The sequence below is a fragment of the Corylus avellana genome, chromosome ca4 (assembly GCF_901000735.1).
Source record: "Corylus avellana chromosome ca4, CavTom2PMs-1.0".
Lineage (NCBI taxonomy): Eukaryota > Viridiplantae > Streptophyta > Magnoliopsida > Fagales > Betulaceae > Corylus > Corylus avellana.
The window spans coordinates 26,226,400-26,248,726 of record NC_081544.1 but is presented as its reverse complement, the minus strand read 5'-3'; the positions used below and the strand labels follow the sequence as shown (position 1 = coordinate 26,248,726).

The window sequence follows — 22,327 nt, the reverse complement described above, 5'->3', positions numbered from 1 at the left end:
GTTTATTTATGTTATATATATTTCATCTAATTTTTGTTTTTTTAATAAATAGTGTTTTTGTGTAAAAAAGAAAAATAGAAATAGAAAACATCATTTTTTTTAAAAAAAAAAATTATGTTTTCTGCTCTATTTCTTTCTCTCTTTTTTTCACGCAAAAATACTATTTATCTGCATGTATGAATACACTATTTTTTTTTTCTGACATACTAGTCTAGCACGTCAAAAAAAAAATAGCGGGACATTCAACTTTAATTTTTCCTCTTTTATTATTTATTCTTTCCGCCAGATCTTCTTTCCCTCTCTCATTCTCCCTCTTCTCTCTTCACGTAGTAAAAGCTCCCTCTTCTCCTCTCAATCTCTCTGAATCTCCCTCTTCGATCTCTCTCAATCTCTCTGCACGGCAGCAGAGCTAGAAGAAAAGCAGATCAAGAAGAAGATAAGCACAAGAAAAAAAAAAATTTGAAGAGAAGATAAGAAGATTTTTTTGGTTTTTGAAGATTTGTTGGGTTTGACGTTTGGGTTATTAATTTTTCAGGTTGATTTTTTGATTTGGGTTTTTGATTTTTTGAATATTTTTTGGGTTTGGGTTTTTGAAAATTGAGGAAAGAAGAGAGTGAGTGAAAATGGAGGAAAGAAGAGATCAGGGAGAGAGCTGGGGGAGAAAGAAAGGTACGGTGGTGAAAAGAATTAAAAATATATATATTATTTTAATTGCAAAATAATTTAAATTAATAATTTTTTAATTGAAAAAAAACTCCATAAAAAATTTTAAAAAATAAAATTTATTTTTTTTAATAATTTTTAAATTTTTGACGTGTCAGAAAGTGACACGTTAGAAAATTTTTCTGACGTGCCAATTTTGACACATCAGAAAATTCTGACGTGTTACATCTGACACGTCAGAAAATTTTCGTTTCTGACACCCAAAATTTTAACGCCTGAAACACGTCAAAATGCTCTGTCAAGAAAATTTTCTGACATGTCAGACCACCTAACACGTCAGAAAACGCATGTCAGCAAAAATTTTTTTTTTTGTAATGTTAAGTGATTAAATTTACCTTTTTCTATCGGTTTAAGTTTATGAGAAAAGTGACAATTTAACAGTACCTTGCTTGACGAAGAGAGTATTGGTCTGGGCGATCATTGCGCTTGGTACAAACATGGAAACCCAGATTGGGATCACTCGTAACATTTGTTTTGTCTCCTCTACTTGTGTAACTGAGCACAACATCCATGGATTAGTCGAGCCTGTTTTCACAGATGCTTTGGTAAGGAACCTGCTTCCATGCATGCAACATTAAGTAAAATTAGGACAAAAATGCCTTTAAATTAGGACAATAATTAGGATACAAAAGTAAATTTATAGCTGATATACATACTTCAAGGTGGGTGTGGAATCAATTCTGAACTTTCCTTTCTTTGCATACTCTTCCAAGTCAAGCTCATAGAGCTCTTTGGGATTATTAGGGATACGCACCCTCCATTTCCTTATAGCAGCCACAATGACCTTTGCCATCCTCGTGAAGGGGCTGCCTGCGGGCACTTTGTGTCTATAGAAGGGTGTGCCTGCCAAGAAGATGGAAATGGATATTACAAGTCCAAGAGTGGGAAGAGCATATCCTAAAGTCCATCCTACATTGTCTTGTACCCAAACAAGAAATGTATTGGCAAAGAGTGTCCCGATGAAGACGCTGAAATACCACCAATTGAAGAAGGACAGCTTGTGAGCCTTCTCTTTGGGGTCAAAATCGTCAAATTGGTCTGCCCCCATGGTGGAGATGTTTGGCTTGGTTCCACCTGTTCCGACAGCTAAGGTATAGAGTGCACCATAAAATACGGCTAGTTGTAATGTCGAGGCCTTCTTACAGTTCTCGATATCTGTCTTTGAGCAGCCAGGCGGTTTTAAGCTAGGGAGTGAAACGGCCAATGTGATCAGTGACATTCCCTGCCAATATGATTTTTGACTTAATTCTTTTTTCTTTAGCGTGTTCTTAAGATTTTCAAAATAAATAATGAATCTTGTTAATTATATATTTGGTGGTGATGATATAGTGGGGTTGAGACGTACTAAGAAATAAATGATGCAGGCAATGATAAAGGTCCAGTAACGGCCAAGATGAGCATCAGCCACGTAGGCACCCAAGATTGGAGTCAACCAAATGGTTCCAACCCAATTGGTGACATTGTTAGCAGCGGAGACGGTGCCCTCATGGAGCTTCTTTGTTAAATACAAAATCAGATTGGAGGATATTCCATAATACGCCATGCGTTCAAACACTTCGTACACTGCATACATTAGCCAAAACAAATTTAATTATACCTGCGCCCATATGATCTGCATTAATTATAAGTGAAAAAACTACAAAGCAAAAAGGAAAAGAAAAGGCAAAACCGAAACAAAAGACTCCGTTTACTTCCATGTAAAATTGTTTTCAAAAAATATATATATATATCGCAGAAGGAGAGAGAGAGAGCGAAAATATGTAATGGACTACATTGAATTGAGACTAATTATTAAAAAGTATTACAGAAGCATCTATTTATAGAGAAGCTATGAATGATAGTCAAGTAACCTAGTAGACTAAGAAAAGGTAAATCTAGTTGACTAAAGAAACCCTAGAATCCATAAAAAAATAAATAACCCTAGAATAATGCTTATTATATTCTTAACATCCCCCTTCAAACTCAAGGTAAAAACTTGTGAAATCTTGAATTTGCTTCTTGATCACAGCACTAAAAGAAACTGAAGGAAGAATCAGCGGCTCTTGAACATCGGCAATGTTTGGCCGAAATGGGCCAATTATGGGCCATATTGAAACTGAAGGAAGCATCGGTGGCTCTTAAAATTGTCGGCATAGGCCAACTATGGGCCATATTGAAATTGTCAAACTATGGGTTGAAATGAACCTTGAGTTTTGGATATTACCTCAAGGTCAAAAAGATGGTTTTTTTTTTTTTTTTTTTTCACTTCTTTTCTTTTCTTTCTGACGACTCCCATCACTTCTCTTCTCACTTTTAACTCACCTTTCGGCTATCATGTGCAAACACATACCACTTTCTCTTTCTTCCTCTTTTCTTGCATTATTGTCTTGCATGCCCGGCAATTCTCTTCTACTTTCTTATCTCTCTTTACATATTGGCAAATATGCGTTTTGTGCTGCAACGAAGGTGGCTTGAAGGAAAGACGCCAGCACAAGGTAGTCCCGATGGAGGAGAGGACGCCGGCATAAGGTAGTCTGGGAACGTCCGATGGAGGGAAGGTCTCTAGTACAGGGAAAGGACGCCGGCACAAGGTAGTCCAAGAACGACCGATGGAGGTAACGACACCAGCACAAGGTACTCCAGGAACGTCCGATGGAGGTGCAATGGAGCTAAACAAATTAGATCTTCGGTGCATGAATCTGGAGGCGTGTTTGTAGAGATGTTTGTTGATGGTGCTATTTATAGAAAAACATGTAAAATATAGAAAAAGGAGAAGAAGACGTGGCTGAGTGGTGTGGTCTGATTGGCGTTTCTAGGTCGCGACCTAATGGAGGAGAAGAGCACAATGATTGTGCGAAGGTTTTGGATTGCTGGAGATGAGGTGGATAGATTGCAGTGGATTTGTATGGAGCCGGCAGTGGTGGGTTGATGGACGACGGCCAACAGGGACGACACGGTGGTTCTGTCACGAGGCTCGGCTGGCAGTGGGCTATGGAAGGAGGAGGTGGACGTCGCACAGGACCATTGGTTTGACTGGTGTAAGCTAATGGCTTTGATACCATGTTTATATGTATATTAAATTGAGACTAATTATTAAAAAGTATTATAGATGCCTCTATTTATAGAGAGGCTATGAGTGATAGTCAAGTAACCTAGTAGACTAAGGAAATGTAAACCTAGTTGACTAAAAAACCTTAGAATCCATAAGGAAGTAAATAACCTTAGAATAATATCTATTATATTCTTAACAGATATTTCATAATACGCCATGCGTTCAAACACTGCATACATAAGCCAAAACAAATTTAATTATACCTGTGCCCATATGATTTGCATTAATTATAAGTGAAAAAACTACAAAGCAAAAAAGGAAATTAAAAAGCAAAGCCGAAACAAAGGCTCCGTTTACTTACACGTAAAATAGTTTTCAGAAAATGATTTTCGCTATTTTATGATATTTGCTGCAACGTAAAATAGTGGTTAATTAAAAATATTTTCTTTTTGATCGAAAATTCTTCTTTAATTTTCAAAAAATAGTTTACGGTTTTGAAAAACGTAAACTATTTTTTGACTTAAGCATCTCATTCTCAAATCAACGGACCCTACCAAGACCCGCCCACGACCTCACCAGGACCCGCCCAGGATTTCACTGGGACTCGCCCAGGACCTGCTCGGGACCCGATCGAGACTTGACTGGGACCTGGGACCTGGGACCTAACCGAAACCCGTCCGAAACTTGCCCAGGACCCCGTCTTGACCTGCCTAGGACCCGCCTGGGACTTGTCTGGGACTTCACCCAGACCCGCCCAAGACTTGACAGAGACTTGCCTGGCCGGGACCCGCCCCGGACTTGCATAGGACTGGACCGGGACCTGCCCGAAACTTGCCCGAGACCCCATCGGGACTCATCGGAAAATATTTTCGGCGAAAATGATTTTCCTTGAAAATGATTTCTTAGTTAACATTTTCCTTGAAAATGATTTCTTAGAGAACATTTTCCTAGAAAACATTTTCCAATATTTGGTGTGTACGCAAAATCATATTAAACACTAAATTACGAAAATGTCCCTATTGAGAGGGCGGATCCTACTAGGTTCTCGGGTTGATCCCGACAGGGTCCTGATAGGAGCTAGGTGGGTCCGAGCAGGTCCCGGGTGAGTCGAAATAGGGTCCTTACGGGACTCGATTCGGACACCTCTTAACACTTGGTCATAACATTTTCGTAATAGTTTAATATGATTTAATGAAATATATATATATATATATATATATATATATAATTTTGATTTTTTGTACGCGCAGTAAACGATGTAAAAAATGACTTTCCTGAAAATATTTTCCGATGGAAACCATTTTAGGTCGAAGTAAACGGAGCAAAAAAATCTTCTTTTACAATAGTTTAGACCGCTTAGAGTACCAGTTTTAGATGACCAGTCAAATGATTTTTTGGTCAATATTTGACCCATAGCACAAAAATCATCCCACATTTGATTAACTGTGCTACTTTCATTTTTATAATGATATATACTACACTACTATTTTCCTCAAAAAATACGCATGCTTATTTATTTATGCAGGCTTAGTTCCCCACAGAAAAAAAATAATAATAAATAAATAAATAAATTCTAGTTGCATCCCTACTAGCAAATACATGTCCAAATTGCTAACAATCTGGACAGTCAATTGTAAGACAACCCCTATGAAACCCACATGTTCATGCAAGTGCTCAAACAACCCAAAATCTGTTGGGATAAATGAACATTATAAAAGTCATCTCTTGATTGCTAGAGATATATATAAATCTATTTAAGAATATGTTGTTAGTCACCTCACCAATACATGTTCAACGCCTTGAATCTATTCAAGGAGCCTGGCTATCAAATCCATCCTTAATTAAGGCTGGAATATCCCTTAGAGAGAGATAGAGAATAAATAAAGAGTCATACCAACAATAAACCAGCAAGCAGTCCATCCGCCACTCTTGGATCTACGGACTGGTTTCCCTTTCAGGTTCACTGTCCCATCCTGCGTGTATTCATCACCAACTGCTTCTCCCACCAGAGCCATTCTTTTCCTTCACCTTTCTCCTTCGTTTGACAACCTTTGTCCAGTGCCCAACCCAACCGCCTTTTATACCTTAATTTATTTTATTTTACTCGAGACAGTTTTCTTTTTTGGTTAACCTAAGGCAGTTGGGAGTTGTGACTACGGGTAGTGATCATTCGTGTTATGTGTTGAGTTTAAATTGTGTTAAAAGTAAAATATGAGTATATATAAGACTATATGAGTTAACATTAATTTGATTTATTCAATTAAATAAATTAAATTTATCAATTTTAATTTACTAATTTCATGTTGATCAGCTTTAGTGTCACATGTCGGATTTATGGCCCGTTTGGGAGTGCGATTTCAATAAGTGCTATTTTAAAAATTGCGTTTTTAAAATCGCTACTTTTTAAAATCGCACAAGCGTTTGGTAAAACATACTAAAAAGTATTTTTTTATCAATTGGGTGTTTGGATAACATTAGCATATAATTGCGGTTTCATGACCAAATTACCAATAAGGTTGAACAAGACAGAGAGGATGAAGAAAAAAAAAGAGAGAAAATAAGGGTTTTAATATATTTTAGGTGGGTATTCTTGGTATTTTTTTCATTCCTGTTCTAAAAAAGGTAACTATTGCGCCAAATATCTTTTTAATAGAAATCGTGATTTTGTTTTAAATTCACACTTTTTCAAATAAGCACCCTCTAATCAGTTTATGGAAATCGCAGATTTTTTTGTGATTTTAAAATTTGCATTTTTAAAATCGCAATCCCAAACACCCTAAAGTTGCGATTTGGTTTAAAATCGCAGATTATTTTTTTTAAAACGCACCCTTAGATCGTGTTGATGCATCACTACAAAAAACAAGGTGTTTTTTGACGTGACAAACTGTAACACACTTTTTGCATTAAGCACATATATATAATAACCATATATAGTAAAAGTTTTGCATAATTTTTATTATTAATTAATAACCATATATATTTTGTTACCTACTATTAATTAATAACCATAAATTAAAGAATATAAAGCACATATATATAATAACCATATATAGTGAAAGCATTGCATAATTTTTATTATTAATTGATAACAATATATACTTTGTTACCTAATATTAATTATTTCCAAATAAATTAAAGAATACAAATTAAGCACATATATATAATAATCATATATAGTAAAAGCATTGCATAATTTTTATTATTAATTAATAACCATATATATATTGTTACCTACTATTAATTAATAACCATAAATTAAAGAATATAAAGCAGATATATATAATAACCATATATAGTGAAAGTATTGCATAATTTTTATTATTAATTAATAACCATATATATTTTGTTACCTACTATTAATTATTTCCAAATAAATTGAAGAATACAAATTAAGCACATATATATAATAACCATATATAGTGAAAGCATTGCATAGTTTTTATTATTAATTAATAACCATATATATTTTGTTACCTACTATTAATTATTTCCAAATAAATTGAAGAATACAAATTAAGCACATATATATAATAACCATATATAGTAAAAGCATTGCATAGTTTTTATTATTAATTAATAACCATATATATTTTGTTACCTACTATTAATTAATAACCAAAAATTAAAGAATGTAAAAATAACCATATATATATATATATATGAGCCGAATCACTCTCAAAAGTGTCTTAATATTGCGACATATGGCGTGAACCGTAAGATAAACCGATTTTTTAAGGCATAATTTTTTAACCGGTTTTTTTAGAGTGAACCGGTTTTTTAAGGCATAATTTTTTAACCGATTTTTTAAGAGTGAACTGGTTTTTCAATAGTGAACCAGTCATTAAATTAGCTTCATTAAAGACATTTAATTATATTTCAATAATTTTCCTTTTATGTAATTTCATTAAATTCAAGCATTTAATGCACAATATTAAATATTATTAATGTCAAAATCAAATAAGGAAACAAATAATACAAATCAAATTATTATGTATTAATACTTTTAGCCACTTTAATATTTTTAATTCAAATTTAGAAAAGGATAGAGAATACAATTTTTTTTCTACATATACTTTGTGCATGTAATAATAGATAACTTCTAGCCACCAGAGAGAAAAGCGAAACTCTTCAGCCACATAAGGGAGGAGGGTTGGCCGTTTGGCTGCCTCCCTCCTCCCGTCATTCTCCTTGCTCCGGTGCTAGTTATTTACCTGATGCTCTAGTCCCGGTGCCTCCTCTCTTCCCATTTCTTGTTGCTCCTTTCTCCCTCTGTTTTTCTCCGTTTTTGCCCCTTCCCTGCCGCTTTTCTTCCCCCACCTTCATTTTCTGCAGCGGGCTCCTTGACCTTGCTTTTGGCTCTTTGTGGGTTCGAGTTTTGTCTGTGGTCACCGCCAACCTGTGTCGCCGCTTCGCTGCTCGCTATTAGGGTTTTCTTTCATGCGTCCCCACCGCGTTGAGCTCCCACGCCCCTTACGCGGCGGTTTTCGGCCTGCACAAGTCCAACCCCCTTCCGACTACCATCTTCCCACTTTGTGCTCATTTTCCTTGTTTTTTTCCTGTTTTGGTGGTTCCTTGTTGTTTTTTCCCTTTTTTTCTTGTTTGTGGTTGTTTTCAAGTCCTGCTTTGCTGGTCTTCTCTGTGCCTGTTCACTGCCCACCATTCACTGTTGGACCTTTCGACGAGTCCCCGCCGCGATGAGCTTCCAACACCCCTTCGGTTTTTGGTTCTCGGTGTGTGCGTGATCGGAGTGTGCTATTTCTTTTCTTGTTTTATTTTCCTGTTCTGTTGTTTCTTTAATATGTATTTGTGTTTTGGCGTGTATTTTTTCCCTGTATTGTTTAATTTTCCTGTTCTGTTAGGCTTGTAATAAGGCTCGCATTCGGGTTAATTAGTTTTGGTCCAGATCTTTGGGTTGTGGATGTGATCATTATCCTAGCCTTCAGATCGAGGAGGAAGAGTTTTGGCATGAGAGTCTTTCCGCTCTCAGGGTCGAGAAATAATTGTTATCCATTCGTTTGATTGAGTCTGTCTATCACAGATCTAGTACTAAATCTGATTTTAGTCATGTGTTAGCGGATTGGTCTCGAATCTTGTACTAAACCTAGTAATCTTGTAGCTTTATGCTATGGTTGCTTCAGAGCTTTGCTCTGTGATGTACGAGTGTTATGCTCGTGGTATTATTGAATGAAATGTTATGTTTTTCTCAAAAAAAAAAAAAAAAAGATAACTTATAAAATAAGAATTGTTTTTTTCTAAATAATAAGCTATTGAAAAACAACTTGATTAATAATAGATTATCTACAAAATAAAGATCTTCCAATTATTTCGGATTTTTTTTTTCTCTCTCTCACCCATTTAACCTTTTTTTTTCTCTCTTCCCACGTCTCTCTCTCTCTCTCTCTCTCAACTCTTCAAATATAACAACCTAAAAAATCAACCTGAAGTAATTCTTTAAAAAATTATTAAAAAAAAAAATCGGAAGTTTTTTTTTAAATTAAATTTATTTCATGTTTAATTTATCATCAAAAATCCAGTTGCAACTTAAAACCCATATAAATCCCTACAAACGTTGAACACCCATATATTTCTTTTGAAAACAACACCCATATATATCTAACTATTGAAGGAAAATTTTCAAAATCTCATCATGAATTCACTACACAACTCTAATCTCTAAACATCCGGTAGAAATTGCTAAAATACTTCAAACCCGCCAATAATGTGGAAGAACAAATCTAAAAGTGGGTTAGCAAATTTAACAAAAAAAAAAACTTATATATATATATATATATTTGAAAGGATCTATATTAGATACTAATAGATCTAGAATAACTAAAATTCAAGCATTTATACCTCAAAATTTCCAAATATTCAGACTCCTTCCCTTCTCTCTCCATTTCTCTTTCTTCTTCATGACCTTTTCTCCTCTCACAGGTTCCTTCTCTTCTTTTCTTTTCTTTTGTTTAAGCTACAAACAATGGAGGTGGGCATGAGAAGAAGAAGAAGAAGAATATATATATATATATATATATATATATATATAGGAAGGTTGTGGGTGCACGCGGAAAGAGAAAGAAAGAGAGGAGGGAAAAGGGCAAAAAAAAAAAAAAGAAAAAAAAAAAGGAGTCCAACTGGGCTCGCGCCTTCTCGATGAGGTTTCTTGACGTGTCCACAATGGACGCGTTAATAAATTATTGACGTGTCACGTCAAAAAATTCTTGACGCGCCACATGTGACACGTCAAGAAAGTCATCATATAGTAAAAACATTGCATAATTTTTATTATTAATTAATAACCATATATATTTTGTTGCCTAATGTTAATTATTTCCAAATAAATTAAACAAGTTTCAATAAGCAAATTATGTCATGAGCCTATTAAATTTATCAAATGTTTATAAATGATTCAAACGAATATTTTCTAATTATTAGGTTTATAATAATTGAACATATAATGTAGATTATAATGTACGGATGGCGGGCACATATTTTTATATTAGCTTGACCTTATGGTTAAAAAGATTTACTTTTATATTTGGCCTTAGATCCAATAGTTTATAGGTGATCCAATGGTTTATGGATGATCGGTGCACCATGTACGGATAGGGTCACAACTACGACATCATTAATATATATGTGAGAAAAATTGTTTTTTTGGTGTTTACGCTCCACATAAATTGTTTTTTTAGTGTTTACGCTTTCAGATCAAGATGCAAAGTATTTTATCGCTATAGATTATGGTTTTTTTTTTGTTTTTTTTTTTATAAGTACGTATTATTAATTTATTGTGAAAAATCATCATAGCTAAAGATCTTGAGAATTATAAAATAGTACGTAAATTTATATTACAGATCGAGAAGTCCAAGACAAACACTTCTTGGCATTCACACACCTATACAACTATATTGCGTTCCTTGTCAGTTACCAAAGTATAAACATTATATTCTCCTCATTGCAGTAAAGCAAAATCAAAGATGCACTATCTAAAACCACCATGAACCCAAAGCTATGAAATGCCTATCCATAAAGAGAGCTTTTACCATCTCAAAGAATTTCATATTTGATTTCTGTATGGCCTTTTGTTGTTTCCCATCAGTAAGTCCCCTGCCTATCTACCTCCTGGATTCCTCTTGGTTAGATACCTTTACTGTCATCCCCTTCAATTCTTCTGTCAGCACTTTTATTGAATCCGAAACTTCAGCCTTATACACGTAGAACTTAATCACAATCAAGAAGAAGATGAAATTGAGAAAGTTTAGTATCACGAAAAATGCATAATAATAATCAAGATGGGAAGCATTGAGGTTGTTTAGAATCCATCCTCGGTGACCATGCTTCTTGGTGATGTGAGAAACTGTGGAAAGAAGAAAACTACTCAGAAAGTTTCCAGCTCCTAGAGTGGTCATGGAATAGGAAGTCCCAAGACTTTTCATGTTTTCTGGCGCCTGGTCATAGAAGAACTCAATCTTTGCAACATCTAAAAATGCATCTGCGATTCCCATAAGCACGAATTGTGGAAGAAGAATAAATATGGTTAAGGGAACTTGTCCTCCATGTTCAACCAACCCATGTTCCTTGGCCACTCTCAGTCTATATCTCTCTGTTAGAGATGCAATTATCATAATCAAAATGTGCATAAAAAGCCCAACTCCCATTCTTTGAAGAAGAGTGATCCCTCTAGGGTTTTTAGTCCACCTTCGCATAATCTTAACAAAAAACCGATCATAGAGCATAACAGAGACAAGCATGGATATGGTTACAAATGCAGCTAAACTTGCCGAGGGAATTTTGAAGCTCCCAATGCCTCTATCAAGTGTGGCGCCTTGCTTAACAAAAAGAGTATTGATCTGGGCGATCATTATGCACGGTACAACCGTGGCAACCCATATTGGGATCATTCGTACCATTTGTTTAGTCTCTTCTACTTGTGTAACTGAGCACAACATCCACTCATTAGTTGAGCCTGTTTTCACAGACGCTTTGGTAAGGAACCTGCTTCCACACAACATAATTAAGTAAGATAAAGACTTGAGAAGGCTAATCAACTATGGTAGTTCATATTGCTCTCATCAGTTATTAAGATTTAACAGAAAACCCTAATGAATTGGTAACTGAAAGAACATCGCAAAACGATATGATTGATAGTTATGAGGGTTAAGTGTAGTTTTCTTCTGAGCACAAACGCCTCTAATTTTTCAACATTGTAATTTTTCAACATTGTAAATAACATATGTATATATATTATATACCTCAATGTGGGTGTGAAATCAATTCTGAACTTTCCTTTCTTTGCATACTCTTCCAAGTCAAGCTCATAGAGCTCTTTGGGGTCATCAGGAATACGCACCCTCCATTTCCTTATAGCAGCCACTATTACCTTCGCCATCCTCGTGAAGGGGCTGCCCGCGGGCACCTTATGTCTATAAAAGGGAGAGCCTGCCAAGAAGATGGCAATGGATATTGCAAGTCCAAGAGTGGGAAGCCCATATCCTAACGTCCATCCTATGTTGTCTTGTATCCAAACAAGTACTGTATTGGCAAAGAATGTCCCAAGAAAGATGCTGAAAAACCACCAATTGAAGAAGGACAGCTTGTGAGCCTTCTCCTTGGGGTTGAAATCATCAAATTGGTCTGCTCCGATGGTGGAGATGTTCGGCTTGGTTCCACCTGTTCCGACGGCTAAGGTATAGAGTGCACCATAGAACACTGCTAGCTGTAATGTTGAAGCATTCTTACAGTTCTCCATATTTGTCTGTGAGCAGCTAGGCGGTCTTAAGCTCGGGAGTGAAACCGTAAATGTTAGTAATGACATTCCCTGCATGCCAACATAGTAAAACATACTAGTTTAGTTAGTAATGACACAAAAGATTTGCCCAATTTCAACAACTATTTTCTTGTTCCTAATTGCGTAATTGCTGTTGGTTGTTCTTTTTCTTTTCTTTTTATTTTTTTTCTGAGCATGTTGCGGTTGGTCGTTCGACAGTGAGAAGATAATGTAATAAGATATAATAAAAAAATTTCAGTAGTTGATTAAAAAAGATTGCGTTGGTGTGACAATCATAACAGGTATATTATATATAGAGGCTTTCAATCCTGGTGTTCATGATCACTACCACCAAGGTCGGACCTAAAATTAAGCCAAGGGGTCAACACCCACCTTAATGTTTGTCACTAATTAAATCTCTTGTAATTAGATAACAAAAATCCATTTGTCCTGTTATTTTTATTTTTTATTTTTTTTAGATTCCAACCAACTCAGCCAGCTTGCTTTCTTTTTGATCCCTTCTGGTCTGGCTATTCGCATGTTGCTATCCTCAAGAAATATAGTAATTAATAAGTCCTTTATCATTGACTAGCTAGTCTCAAATCACACAGCCACTTCCTAAGAATTATAAAAGTTTTTATTTCTTTAATTTCTTATTTTATCATCATCTTTTTAATAAACACATAATTTTTATTTAAATCGTGTCTTTTTTTTTTAATATAAACTAAATTACTAAAAGATATTTCAAAATAATTTTTCTTTTTTATTTTTTATAATCATATCACCCTAAAGAAAAATATATAATACTTTGAGATCGAGAAAATAAATATTTATGAAAAAAAAAAAAATTGACTCAAGATACCTATGATAAAAGGCCCTTTTCCGTAATTTGGACCTAGCTAGCTAGACAGGACTAGGCAACATTGAAATTGTGATATAAATACCTTGGTCCACTAGCCACCGGTATATATAAACTACTAGCTAGCATTATAAATGAATACCGGGTTCTATCCTTTTATTTTTGTTTTTCTTTTTTATGAATAATTCTATCATTTTCTTATCCGATCGGTTTCAATTGCTGCCTTACCAAACATAATTATTTCCAAGTCAAACGTTATTACTCTAAAAAGCAGAGAAAAATAAGACTACTTTTGTCATAGTTGACTTGGTCAAACATATAAATTAATTAAGTAGGTGTTAGGGTTTCTGTTTAAGTGAGCAAGTAGTAATTATACATACATGCATGCATGTACATATAATATATGTTACTGAAAAATGTTAAAAAGAAATATTCGATCAAGTGACTATTACTCCTCCAATAATCGTTTATCCAATAAATAAGACAAAGAACACGACATAAATTAAAAATAATTGATGGGGATGATATAGTGCTTGGAGAAGTACCGAGATATAAATGACAGACGCAATGACAAACGTCCAGTAACGGCCGAGATGAGCATCGGCAATGTAAGCGCCCAAGATTGGAGTGATCCAAATGGTTCCGACCCAATTGGTGACATGGTTGGCAGAGGTGACGGTGCCCTGGTGGAGCTTCTTCGTTAAATATAAAATCAGATTGGAGGATATCCCATAATATGCCATGCGTTCGAAAACCTCGTACACTGCAGAAGCCAAAAGAAGGAAATAGTTGGAAAAAACACAGTCAACAATTTCGGCGGCCGTATGATGATCAAATACTACTTTGGCTTACTGCCTGCGGTAATCCGTTTATGTCAATTCATTTCAAGTTTGGATAATTGGAGAGAGACAGAGAGAGAGAGACAAAGATTACAGTGTTTCACGTGAGAAGAATATTAAAATATTTAGAAAACTGAGCTTGAAGAAAATTATGGTTCAGGCCTAGAATCGCTTCCAAATTGTCTCAAATTAAGTAAGAAAACTGCTTCCATCCACAGCACAGCTATGAATATAAACATAAATTTCGTGTAATTAAACTGATATATATACTTGCAATAACAATTTACTCCATCCAAAGTGATCATATATGTCTTCCTCAGATGGATAGAATAAGTCGGCTATGAATGATGCTTGTTACTACTTAAACGTTGAGCACCCTTGTAGATTTGGCTCCCAAGTTTCAAGATGTTTAACAGTACTTGTATCCTAAAGGGGATGATTTACGAAGTGGGGTTGTGGGTAATTAAGCAAATCTAAAGCTTCATAGAGAGAGAAAGAGAGAGAGACAGAGGGAGAGAGAGAGAGAGAGAGAGGGTTTACCGACGATGAAGGAGCAAGCTCTCCATCCACCAGTGTTGGATCTCCGGACGGGGTTTCCTTTGAGATCCACACTCCCATCCTGCGTGTATTCATCAAGTGCTTCTTCCTGACCAGCCATACAGCTTGTTTTGCTTTGAAGACTTAGGAGTGACGCTGCAGCCTCACCTTTTTCTTCTGTTTCAGGTCTTCGTCTACTTCTTGGTGTCTTTGTATACCCAACAGGGACTCGGGACAACATTTTTTGTCAGCACTATAGTCCGCGTCTTGGGTTGCAGCTTTGACCTGCAATTAAGTTTCGCATTCAAATGACGGATATGCCCTCACAAAATTTTATTTTTATTTTTATTTTTTATTTTTTTAGCTTCTGTTTTGAACTATTTTGGAGACATAGATCGAACGCCTGAAACTTTTTCCCCTCTTCATTTCTTTTAAGAAAAAAAAATTCACTTACCATCTTTAATTTTTCATTATTTTTGTAAGTACCCTTAAATTTAAAAAAATGTCAATTTAAAACTATTATCTTTCAGAAGTTTACAATATCAACTCTTCCATGCAAATTCAACGAAGGAAGTGAAATCTCTAAAACAGTTCTCATGTCCAAATTTAAGGTGTTTTTGTAATTTTATAAATATTTTAATGGTATTTTAAGAATTAATTTTATTCATCAACCGTTTGACGGGATGATTGACATTGTAAACTTCTTAAAGAAAATAATCATAAATTGACAATTTTTAAAGTTTAAAGATATGATTGTAAAAGTGATGAGTATGTATTTTTTTTTTTTAAAAGGGGAATGGGAATATAGAGCAAGAGGTTTATAATGTTACCGACATTTGCCTTGGCGACAAAACGCAAGAAAGAGGGAGAATGTGGGAGAAGTGAATGAAGGACATGTACGTGAGTCCGAGACGTTAACGAAATATGTGGCGCCAATAAACGTTAAATTAATGGAGAGTTTGTTAAATTACGTTTTGTGAGTTAATTTTATCAAAATTTTTGAGTAGTGTCTTTGTTCACACACACAAAAATAATAATAATAATAATAAATAAATAAATAAAGGTGACGAGTGTGCTAATATACACCATACAACAAAATATTATACACCACAATATTGCCAATTAATAAACACAAAATATTTAAAATTATTTTTATCTTTTTAACGCATAAAAACGCTAATTAAGAAATAAAAAAAGGCATCCACTAAAAATAATTAACAAAAGAAAAACCCTAGCTTCACTTCTACCACCTTTCCTTAACACCTCGTCACACAGCTAAGGAGAGGGAGAGAGAGAGGGAGGGAGAAGCAGGCCGGCTCAACATATTTTGGGGCTTTAGGCAAAACTTTGAAATTTGGCCTAATTTTTTATTTTTTTCTTAAGTAACAATTTTTTTTTTTTTTTTAGATTCAATTTTTTATCAACCAATCCCTTCATCAGCTAGTTGCATTCTATTAGGTTTTGAATTAAACAACTTGCAACAAAAATAAAATACTCTATCTACATCTTTTGAACAAACTAGCCATTTTTTATTATGTTGCTCCCCATTTGATAATTTTCATATATAATATGTATTAGAAAAATGCCTAGAGTTCTCATCTTTAGGAAAATCTATAATATTGTATCTTATTGGACCATTTTCTACTAACAAATCCCTTAATTTTGCATCAATATTTTTCCATTGGCCAAGGTCATAAATATTTGTAGCAATAGATTTAGATACATCAATAACATTTTCATTATCTTCTAATTCTTTTTGATGAGTTTTTTATTCATTTATGAGTTTTTCACCTAAATTATCCTTAATATTTTGTTTATTGCTAATAACAAATTTATTTAGAGCTCCTCTTTGAGATTCAATCAATTTGTCTACTTTTTTTTTTTTTAAGTTTTTCATATCCAAATGCATATTTTCTAGTAGACATGTTTAATTAAAAATACTAACAAATTAAACAAACACGATTTATAAAATAAAATAAAAATAAAAAATAAAAAAATTATGACTATAATAAAATAAATGACAAAAATAGAACAATAAAACCTGATTTAGCAAAGGAATTATAAAGTAGTTCTTGGAGATAAGACAAGAGACTTAGTCACTCGGAGTCAAAGAGGAAGAGAAAATGATGAAATAGGGAGAGAAGAAAAACTCAAAAAAGAGCAAACAAAGATGAGAGGTAAAGTGGCAAATATAGAGACTGATATTTAAAATACTCATGGTTGACAGCAATTTATATTTTTGGCTCTTGGCCGGCTTTCCCTAGATGGCTAAATAATAAAAAATAAATGGTAATATTTTATTTCTAACGTATATATTTTCTCATCAAAAACAAAAAATTTCTAGAAAGAGGCCAAGAGGATGAGTGAATGATGTAGACGTGTACTATAGCGTCAAGAGCTCGAAGGAATTGGTGTAATGATGTACAAGGCTTTAATGCTTTGTCCTTTTTTAATTTATTTTTTGAATTATTTTTAAAATTTATAATGAGCTTATTAATTAGGGTCTTATTAAATTGAGGCCTTAAATTTTGATAAAAAAAAAATTTAGGCCATATTAAAAAAAATTTGGGCCTTCAATTTTTTGTTTTGGTCCAAAATAATTTTTAAAATTTTTTTTTTTTTTAACTCAAAAATATTTTTTTTGGGCTCTATTAAATTGGGGGCCCTGGGGAGAAGGCATACCATTCTGTGTTCTCATACCACTCGTTGTCGCCGTCGGTGACGGGGTCCCCAGGGTCCATGTGGGAGGAGAGGGGGACGATGGTTTGATCACGGATGAGCCGGCCTTGACAAGGATGATGATCGATCCGGGCCGTTTGATGGTTGTACTAACCAACGTGGCCTTTTGGCAGGCACGATGGACGATCTCATTGACCTTGGAGGCCATGCTGTTGTAGACGTACAAAGATTTGATGGGTTGTATTGACCTTTTGGCGGGTGTGGGTCTTTCCTTTTGGAGTTTGATTAATTTGTTGATGAGTTTAGTTGGGTTGATTTGTGGGTAACCGATTAGAGACAATAATCAAAGTTTTGCACAAAATTTTGTCACTTTTCAATTAAAAAAAATATAAAATTTTATACCAAATGATCAATCTCTATAGACTACATTAACAAAGGGGGATCGGAGGAGAAGAAAAGTGTCTAACAAACGGTTACGAAGTAACTCTAATAAGAAAAACATCATAAACGAAACAAAACCACTCAAAATCCACCTGAATACCCAGAGATTCAACAACCCACAAAGTACAATCCCCTCCATTTTCAACCTCACCAATCTCCAAGTCCTCAACTTCACTCACAACCTCCTCTCGATCTGGGAAAGTCCCTGACGACGTGTTGTGGAGTCTCAGGTACCTGGATTTATCCTCGACCGGCTCCTCTGGCGAGATGTCGTCAAACTTCTCGACGAAGTCTCAACTCCATCTCATCAATCATTTTCTACTAAAAAAAATATATCCTCTAAAACCTTTACCAAACAAAAGTTTCGTAAAAGCACAAAAATCACCTCTTTTTTTTCTTTTTTTCTTTTTTCTTTTTTTAACAAACATTGCATTAATTAAGAACAAGAGAACATGCAATACATCTCCTCAATGGGGAAAGAAAACAGAAGGTGAATCTAAGTCACTAAAATTAGGAATAGGAAGAGGGGAGAAAAATAAGTGAAAATACGGTCCGAATAAATTCTTGTTGTGGCCCAATATACCATATTATAGATGCAAAAATATTTTACACTTCTGTTAATCTTCTTCTTGACCTCCCAATTGGAAGAAGAGATAAAGAGTCAGCTATAACTCTTTCAATATGCCAGTCTTGATTTATCATTTTTTCAAGGACTTTCTTACGCATGACTGCTTTTTCTAAAAGATATGACACTTGCTTCTGAGAGGAAGAGACCCGATATGACAACACATAGTGCAAATCAAAATTTGAAAAAATAAACTACGCCAATTTAGTATACATGAACTAAATTGGTGTCTTTTAATAGAAAATGACGTAATGCTAGGTGACTTTAATCGTCATTCTTTAATTTTCTAAACAACGTAAAAAAAAAAACTAATTTAGAAAATTTTGAAAGACCTCACTATGAATGTTAATCTAAACTTGTTGAATGAGTTGAATCGGTCATACATGTTAAAGTAATGGTTTTCAATTAAATATTTTATATGCTGGGCCTCACCTATTAAAAAGGAGTTTAAGTCTACACGTGATAAAAAGTGTTAAAGTAATAGTTAAGTGATTAAATTTATTTCTTTCTATCATCTTAAACTTTTGAAATAATTGACGGTTTAACAATACACACCATCATATTTTAAATTTATTTTTGTTAGAAGGGGCAATTCTCTGTCCAATGCCAATAACATCTGGTAACTATATATCTATCAAATGTTTTCATTTTTGATAGTTTACATATATAGAATTGAAAACAAGAATTGAAGGCAAAGATATTTTGGGTTCTACATTAGAAGAACCAGTCAAACGTACAACTCATGAATGGTAGTTATAGGTTGCAGTCTCATGCCAGCACGATGGAGATGGACAACACAAAAAAAAGGGGGGGGAGCCATTCAAAACATCATTGTATATCCTTGACTTGCTCGTATAAACTTTGAATGATTTAAGAAAGAAGTTGAAAGAGATGGACAAGACTTTGCAGTGTAGGAGATTGATGAGATACATCCACCTCCGGTGAAAGAGCAGCCTCAGCTCCATCAGTGGAAGCAAGCCTTCAATTTTTTATTTTATTTTTATGAGTAATAAGGCCAGTCTCCACGCCTGAAAAAAGTGAATATTGAGAAATATTGTGTTATATTTATAAAAAAAAGATATTTTGTACTTTGCATTTTATTTTTCAAAAAAGTGTAATTAGTGAAAGCCACGTTCAAAGCCTCATATGGTCCAATTAATGGTGACTTCAATTTTAATGAACTGCACTGTCTATATAAGAGAGCAAGTGTGAAAGGTGTGGTTGATATTCAAAGCTCGATCGATCTAGAAGTTGATTTTGTGGCAGAGGAGTTTATGGAGTGAAATGCTTCAATGCATTCTGTGGACCATCTCCCCACCATCTTCTCCATATTCAAAGCTCTAGAAGTTGACTCGCTGCAAAGGAATCTTGCATTATTGTATGACAATAATTATTGAGCCTGAGGTTATTCGCCCAATATTCATTACTTTATTTATAATTGTCGTATGAATTCATTGCTTTATTTGATAAGTCATATTTACATTTAATCACTTTTGGAGAAAGACAAATCTTGGGAATCTATGAGTTCATACCAAATCTATCCAAAATTTAATAATAATTTTTACTATTAGATAAAAAAAATACACTTAATATATATATATATATATATAAACTTCTATTTATTTTATATCACGTCAATCAATTTCAAATCAAAAATCAAATTAAACTGAGCCTAATTGACTAGCTTATGTATTGATTGACATCATAGTTGGTTGCTACCTATATAATTGACTTATGCAATTGGATAAAGATTCGAGAGAAACTTCTAAACCCATAGTTAATGTTCTTTTCTTGGAGTTATTTTTATTATTATTATTATTATTTATTTTATTTTATTTTTGGAGTTATTCTTAGTAGTCAACAAAGTGGATATGTGAAAAGTCTTATTTGCTTTTCTTTTTTCTTTTTTTTTTATCTTTTTTTTTTTTTTGAGGCACTTATTTGCCTTTCTTATCACAATCTCAAATAATATAAAAGTAGTGGAATATGCTGAAAATAAATTCACATTACAAGCTTATCAAATTCTGGACTCAATAGCCAAACATAAGCTCACGAAGATATTAATTAAATAAGCAAGGACTATTAATTAAATATAAAGATATATTCCAATTAAGATAATATTAGAATAAATGAGTCCTATTCAAAGTCTTCATTAAATAAGAGCCAAAAATAAAACCACAATTTCAACTCAAGCTCTAGGAATCCTAATTTAACTCCAATAAGAAGATCCAATCCAAGTCTACTTTAACTCCCCAAGCTTATAAATAGGCGCCCTACACCATGTACAAAAACATGTTCTCTCATCTTCTCATACCCTCTAAATATTCTCTCTCAAAGCTTAATTAGTCTCTTTGAGTATATTGAATGGTTGTTTTTTGAGCATATTGAATGATTGTGCACCGAAGACAATCTTTCTCCTAAAAATTGTCTAACTTTGACATCAGAGTGAAGGGGTCCTCCACCGTGAAGAAAACTGTTCTAACAGAATATACTACAATTTCATCTTATTTTTATTTTAATGGGTTAATATTGTAGTGTTCATATATCAACTATTTTTTTCTTTTAACATGCATTAATGACTAATCTAAGAGTTAATTGACACTATATAAAAGATGGGGAATGCTATGTGTTCTCTTGATATTCTTATAGTGTTTTTTTGGTCTTAGGTGGCTATTATTTTCTAAAAATTGAGTGAAAGAAATAATAACTTTTTTTTTTTTTAGAAAATAATACTCACCTAGAATCCTAAAAACACCTAGTGAACACTTAACATTTCCTTCTATATATACGTAAGAGCTTACATAATATTAAGATAAATAACTAGCTTACATGACAAAGCTACCTTTTTCTCTTATAGTCTTTTTGACAAAGAGTATTTCTTTGCCATATCTCATATTCCACCATGTTTTTTGCTCACTTTATCTCTATATATAATTCTTGCTTGCTAAGAAAACTTCTCTATAATTGTTGCGCCAAATTTCTCACGTTTTCTTTATCCATAAAACTTGTTATTGCTAATTTAATAGCTTTTTTTTTTTTTTTTTAGCTCTTACTCCTACATGATTTTGTTGAGTTGGATTCTCACAATCTAAACAAAGTTTTTCTGGTATTGCTTTCAATATACACCTCCAACAGTTATAGGAAGCATCCGAGTATTCTTTACAGATACATACGTGTATTGTTTACAGATAAAATTTAAATGTCTGACCAAAAAGGAAGAATATGATTCAGGCCTTATAAAAGCCCAGCGTAGCTGAGGCCCAGGTCTATAATTATCTATTCAAACGCAAATTTTCAAACATCTTGGGCCTAATAAATTGAACCCAACTTGTGCATTCTAATACTCTTCACCGTTAAACTTCCAACCCAAAAGGGGAAAGAAAAATTGGTTAAATTCACTTTATCTCTTGAAGTTTTAGTGGTTTTTTAATTCGAATCACAATGTTTAAAAATTGACAATGCAACCTCCTAATATTTCAAAAATTTTCAATTTAGATTTTTCGTTACTAATTTCACGTAAAATTTTGATGCCCTCTATTTCAATTTTATCCTCATTAAAACTTATAAAATTACGTAATTATCCTCAATTTCATAGGTTTTAATGATCATTCTAGACAAGTGCTTGTTTACAATTGCATTTCTACTATTTAGTTTTGAGAATGTATCAAATTTGTATACACCATTAGGTAACATATTACACTTTGATCCATCTCCATCTGGACCAGATAAACACTTGGAGCATCTCTAATGGGTTATGTATTTTGGATTGATATATAAAATGCCTAACAAACCTTCAAAAAACCAGCCCAATGCAAAATGCATTTTTTTT

General features: G+C 33.8%; 2 protein-coding genes across 2 annotated transcripts in view; both read right to left on the bottom strand.

The window, feature by feature from the left end:
- Positions 1-5,769, bottom strand: part of LOC132178305 (protein NRT1/ PTR FAMILY 5.2-like) — a 6,277-nt gene extending 508 nt beyond the window's left edge. Inside the window, exons 1-4 of the mRNA XM_059590750.1 lie at positions 5,649-5,769; positions 2,069-2,286; positions 1,380-1,945; positions 1,108-1,277 (exon numbers count right to left, since the gene is read on the bottom strand). Coding sequence (XP_059446733.1) covers positions 1,108-1,277; positions 1,380-1,945; positions 2,069-2,286; positions 5,649-5,769 — 1,075 coding nt within the window. The remainder of the gene's footprint in view (positions 1-1,107; positions 1,278-1,379; positions 1,946-2,068; positions 2,287-5,648) is intronic.
- A 4,798-nt stretch (positions 5,770-10,567) lies between these two features.
- Positions 10,568-14,993, bottom strand: LOC132179229 (protein NRT1/ PTR FAMILY 5.2-like). The gene is made up of 4 exons (XM_059591897.1): positions 14,757-14,993; positions 13,923-14,140; positions 12,004-12,569; positions 10,568-11,746 (listed from the first exon to the last, which is right to left on the bottom strand). The coding sequence occupies exons 1-4, from the start codon at positions 14,872-14,874 to the stop codon at positions 10,867-10,869; spliced, it is 1,782 nt and encodes a 593-aa protein (XP_059447880.1). The 5' UTR covers positions 14,875-14,993; the 3' UTR covers positions 10,568-10,866.
- Between the last annotated feature and the right edge of the window lie 7,334 nt (positions 14,994-22,327).

Excerpts from the sequence above, each read along its gene's own strand:
- LOC132179229 (XM_059591897.1), bottom strand. The coding sequence starts at position 14,874 with ATGGCTGGTCAGGAAGAAGCACTTGATGAATACACGCAGGATGGGAGT. Across the intron at positions 14,141-14,756 it reads AGCTTGCTCCTTCATCGTCG|TGTACGAGGTTTTCGAACGC; the intron begins GTAAACCCTCTC and ends TGGCTTCTGCAG. Across the intron at positions 11,747-12,003 it reads GATTTCACACCCACATTGAG|GTTCCTTACCAAAGCGTCTG; the intron begins GTATATAATATA and ends GTGTGGAAGCAG.